The sequence below is a fragment of the Colletotrichum orchidophilum genome (genome assembly GCF_001831195.1).
Source record: "Colletotrichum orchidophilum strain IMI 309357 chromosome Unknown Scaffold_313.1, whole genome shotgun sequence".
Lineage (NCBI taxonomy): Eukaryota > Fungi > Ascomycota > Sordariomycetes > Glomerellales > Glomerellaceae > Colletotrichum > Colletotrichum orchidophilum.
In genome coordinates this window covers 1-5,494 of record NW_019173267.1, presented here as the reverse complement: position 1 = coordinate 5,494, position 5,494 = coordinate 1, and the positions used below count along the sequence as shown (strand labels likewise).

Genomic DNA, 5,494 nt, shown 5'->3' with positions numbered 1-5,494 from the left:
TTTGGTTTGGAAGCATGAGGGTTGGCGCGGGTTGTACGGTGGTCTCACACCACACCTCGTGCGCTCGATTCCGTCTGCAATAATAACTCTTGGCGTATACGAGTTTGTTTTGCGGATGGCCAACTCCCATTCAGCGTGACAGGCTTCAGGGAATCCGTGTGGGGACCGCCATACAAGCATTTGGCAAAGGGAGGTGGTGGACTGTCGGCAAAAGACGTATTTTCTACATTGTACAGTGAGGGCCCATGATTGCAGTGTACGATAGTTGGCGGTAGATATAACTCACATCTCTCCAATACTCGAGCTTTTGGGTTTGGGATAACTTGGGTCCTCCAAACTGAGGTATGTCTAGGCCTCGTGTCCTGTGTGACTTTCTTGGACCCCGGCACGTCACAAAGAGATTCTAAACCTTGGATAGATTGTCGACGAGGTTTATGGCTTGTGGCTTCATCTGAAAAGGTTCTGGCTGCTCGTCGTTTGACGGTCCCGCGTCACACTGATAGGCTGCTCTCCATACGCTCTTCCGGACCTTCCGCATGGACATTTATAGCAAATATGTGTCATGACGAAATAGACGATGACGGTTCCGAATATGGCTATGGGACTAAGCAAGTTTTTTTGTGGAGTTCTGGGCCGATGAGAGGCACGAGCTGGTTTAAAGATGTCCTTGAGTTTGCGATTTGACTTGAGTCAGCTTTTCATGCTTAATGCAGCGCACAATGTCTCCTGCTCTGCATTATCTTTGTCAGATGGTGATTCATGAAGCGGTGTTTCATCCAGTTTCCTTGCTCACTCTATATCAAGGGACTACGATCATATATTCGAGTGAGTCAAGGACTTTGGGAATGTGGCGGTTTTTAGCGCCCTGCTTGACTGGACTTGAAGGTGTAAGTTCCATCTTCGCGGGCATGGGCGCTTCCGATTCTAGTCCCTCTAGCACTGTAAAATGCCAGCGCAATGACGTCATGTGTCTCGTTCGGTTCTTTGCTCGACTTGTGAGCCTTTGCACCCCTCTGAAAAATTAGCATTTGCCTGCTACCCATTTCCCCTGTTAGCAAAATACAGATCTAGCTAGCTCTTGGTCAGAGCTACTTCTTTCCAACACACACCCTATCTGCAGGATCCATTTCCGGTTCATCCTGCGGTCCCAAGGCCGGGAGCCCTGAAATCAACTTTTCGACGCCAGAGCAATTACATGCTACTAAGAGCCTCTTCTGGCTTTTGTGAGTAGGCACCTCCAGCCCGCAACAGGAAGCTTGTTTGCACCAGCACATCACCCGGGCTCCTTCTGGGGGCCGGTCTCGACTCTCGGGGTTAGGAATTCTCAATGAACAAGGATGCTGCTTGTCCCTATATGTGGCCTTTTCTTGAATTCCGTTTCTGGCTTCATTCACTGTGCTGGACAGGCGAGATCCAGGGGTTGGCGTTGAATGTCGCTGCAACCACATTGTTGGTGGTCGCTTCTGGCGACTGGGGCAAGGCCCTCCCAGCCAGCATCTCGCTTGCTTACTTACCTACATTCCCTGTCTTCAGCATCTGTTTCTGGCCCTCACCAGCAGCCAGTTTTGGCCCGTCCTCCTAGCCACGTTCCAAAGATCTTACTGGCCATTCCATCTCCTACGTCGTGTGGCTGTTTACTCGGTTCAGGCATTTCCTGTATTGATTCAAGAGATGAGATAAGACATGCACTTTCGACGCCGAGAACCCGGAGGGTGAAGCTATTGCTCAGATCTTAACAGAGGTGGCGCAGGCCAGTGCTATCCTGGTTTCTCAAGCTAGGACAACATTGTGATGGTGAGGTGCTCGTTGCATCCCGCTTAATTTAATGCTGACGACACCATAGACCAGGATTCCATCGTGGTTCCCTCGTCGCTAGCAGCAGCTCTGTTCATAGTTGGAGACTACCATCTTGCTACATCTATATTTTGGCCTACCAGAGGAAGCGTCACTCAAACCAGGAAGGGCTGCGATGTTTTTTGGGAATCATTTTCGGATTGGGCACCCATTTTGAATCCCCTGTGGACTAATCGGTCGCACGTGCCTGAACTATGTTCCTTACAGACAAGGCCCCTGTCGTATCCGGCGATCAAGGGACGACCAGGCGTTAGACATGCTGCCCTTCCTGTGGCTTCTTTTTCCTAACGTACTTTACACGAGCATTATCCGCATAGAGACCTCCTTTTGGAACGGATAGAGCCAGATGCCAGTTACTTCCGCATACTCTCCTGCTACGACTGCGTCTAAATCATCGTTTGCGAACAGCACGATGCCCTCGTTCTGCATTCTTTCACACTTCGCATTGGTCGCTACGTATACGAGCACGGCGACAACATCGTCAGACGTATCGTGGGACTCGAGATCGGTGGCATCTACTCCATCGTTGACCTAGCACTCAAGCCAGCCCAGTTACTATGATGACAGCGTGGTTCGTACTAAACTGGCAGCACTCTGCAAAATCTGCGTTTTTTACCCAGCGCTACCTTGTCTGTCACATCTTCCCTGACCGGGATCTTTTGCGGAAACAATAACAGAGTAGTTGTCACGGCATGTAGGAAGCCGTATACAACAGATGTCCTCTTAAACGCCGCCTGCTTGCGCACTCTCGTTCGGAAGGATTTCGAACCGCTGAGCTTGTTGTGGTCGTGTGTTGTGGGTTGGTGGGGTTAAGAGGGGCAAGGTTCGTCGTCCGTCTTTAAGTGCAAGACTCGGCGGGGCGTCAGTGGCGATGGAAGCGTTATCGTGTACAAATGACTGGCATTGAATTTGAGACCTTGTGTAGTACTCGGGTGGCGTCACAGGCCCGCACGACATCTTTAGTCGAGGATGCAAAGGTCATCTTTCAACCTGTGAAAAACCACTGGGGCAAGGTTTGCCAACGGAGCGGACACGGATGTGACCATTATCGGAAAAGCTTTGATCCAGAGCAGGGACCCTCTGTAAGCGTGGGATGCATTTATTAGGTGCCTAGTTGCATAGATCCAGCGTCGGCCTTTTGCAACTATGCAGCTAATTGTATTGGGCCTCTAACAACTGCGGGCGTAACGCTTTCCACGACCAAGCTCGAAGCAATCCACGATGCACTTTGGACCGAAGGGGGTGGCGGCACGCTTGCCACACGAGGTGTCCCCAGACTACAGTACTAACTGAGCGTATATCATGCATCTTTCCACACGTTCTTTTGCGATTATGTTTAACTTCATTACTTCTATTTTATTACCCTATAATTCCAGTGATGCATTTTGCTTGCGCTACCTGCCTTCAAACATGGCCTTCGTGGAGGTCTCGTGATCAGCATATGGCTACCAAGTCCCACCGGGCTCCTGAATTCGAATGCGACACATACGAACGTTACTGCACCAGCCAACAAGCCATCAACCAGCACATGACTGCTCTGAACCACTGGGCGGATTCGTCTTCTGAAGAACCCGAACTCTTGCAACTACGACTCTTGCTCTGAGGTTTTAGATGACGAGGATGCACTTAAAGAGCACGAAGCGGAAGACCATTTTTAATGCGATCTATGCGATCGAACATTCCAAGACTTGAACAGCATCAAGATGGTTCGTCACTAGACCACACATCCCAAAATCGGCCTAACGTGTGTAGCATCGCGATAGCAAAGCGCACCGGGGCAAAAACGCATCCTGCCTTTTTTGCCAGAATTTTAACGTGACAGTGGCCGGCATTTTTCATCATCTGGAACAGGGGGCGTGCAAAAAAGCATCGTTGACTCGGCTTGAAGTTTACCAAGCGGTCAAACAGCACGATCCAAACGGCGTGCTCACGAAACGACTGCGGTAGTGGGCTGTGGGGGTTAGTTTGGAGGCCACTGTCGAATCTTGGGATCCCGTCACCAAGACCTTCATAGCAGCCGTCACCGAGCATTTGCAAAGCGGGAGCTGCCATTTCATGACTCTTGAGGCTGTTCAGGAGACGGCGGCGTGAATTTTTAACCGCGGACGCATGATTACCTTCTAAATAGAGTTGTGGTCCGGGCGAAAATATAGTCATTGGTCGAAATCGATTGGGAGACGGCATGGAGTGGGGCATCGACGTGCTTGAGTATCTGTACCAGCAGTGATGAGGGGGGGACCACAGACGGATAACTTCGAGCTATCTGGAAAGGGCGTCGAATACTTGAGAGGCTTTGGCAGTGGTTCTGAAAATAGAGCTCCTGAGGACCGCCTACGACTGAGCATATTCACAATTCAGAACGTCAGACGGGCGAGGCATGGAGCTAGTACCGTTCGTTTATCAGTTTTGATGGCGCCGATTCACGGAGCCCAGCTGGCTTTCAGCCTTCGCAAAGCTGACCTATGCCATGTAATTTTCTTCATACCGCTCATACGGGCTTTCCTTCGTCTGGCTGACAGCAGCGAAGGTCATTGTAATCGCGAAGGGTATGCACAATATGCTGCAGACCACATCTATCAGATTTCCCAGCAATGTGCGGAGCTTTGCCTGAGTGAAAAAGGCTTTGCACATGGCACCAGCCGAATTTGGAGCAAGCGCGTGCACGCCCCCGGCTCATCAAGGTATCAGTGTCCTCTATGGCGATTCCGCCGCATTGCGTCTCACTACCCATCCTCACATAGTGGTCCCAAAGAGGCTGACAGCACCGTCGAGCACAGTGCAACCAATCAATTCAGAGTACCGCTCCGAAACGCTCGCCACCTGGCGTGGCTCAGAAGGTGAAGCTAGCAGTGTAGTATCAGTGCCTACATGACCGACCGTCCCACCCACATTCGGCATAATTTGGGCATCAGTTTCTCCTCGCCATTACCAACAATGCACTTTCGTCTCGGCGCCAGATGAATTACACCACTACATCAACATCTATAATGATACCGTCACCTTCCTGCGCATTTTCGCGTGACAATGGTCGGCCACGCTGCCTGTCGCGCGATGACTATATTGATTTGAGGAACACTCAAGACGCACATCTGAATGCTGAGTTTACCTTCATCCGCGAATCCATATTTCGCCTCGAAACGAAGACCGACCGCCTCGAAACGAAGATCGATCACCTCGAAACGAAGACCGACCGCCTCGAAGAGAAGACCGATCGCCTAGAAGCTGAGATGCGCCAGTTGCACGCCTACACTCGAAATAACGCATTAAGGAATCCCACTTTGCCCATCCGGCCCGTCGTCGTGTACAACCCCAAGCAGGGCATTGTCGAACCAAAACCCACCCACTTCCCTGGGAACGCGAACGAATTCTACTCTCTGAGAGACCCGCCATCGGATCGTCACCGCTCCATGTTGGCCTACCTCGCCGTCTTCTACGATGTTCAGTTGAGGACTGCCGAAGACTCAGAGGGGGAAAGCAGCGAAGACGAAGTTCTCCTGGACCGGCCCGATCTAGTAGTGGAGAAGCTAGAAGGCATACTCGGATTGAACGAGGACAAGTTCATCAAGTTCAGACAGAGAGCCCGGGAAATAGCAGCACGACCGCCATCCAAACCTATCAAACGTTCTCAGGTTATGTTACC

General features: G+C 51.1%; 2 protein-coding genes across 2 annotated transcripts; both read left to right on the top strand.

The window, feature by feature from the left end:
- Positions 1 to 3,022: 3,022 nt before the first annotated feature.
- On the top strand, positions 3,023 to 3,457 carry CORC01_14487 (uncharacterized protein; the record flags this gene model as incomplete). Its single annotated transcript, XM_022626093.1, has 1 exon — positions 3,023 to 3,457. A coding segment is annotated over one exon (435 nt), but the record flags the coding sequence as incomplete, so codon positions are not given.
- Positions 3,458 to 4,811: 1,354 nt separating this feature from the next.
- CORC01_14486 (uncharacterized protein) lies at positions 4,812 to 5,474 on the top strand (the record flags this gene model as incomplete). Its single annotated transcript, XM_022626092.1, has 1 exon — positions 4,812 to 5,474. A coding segment is annotated over one exon (663 nt), but the record flags the coding sequence as incomplete, so codon positions are not given.
- Positions 5,475 to 5,494: the final 20 nt, after the last annotated feature.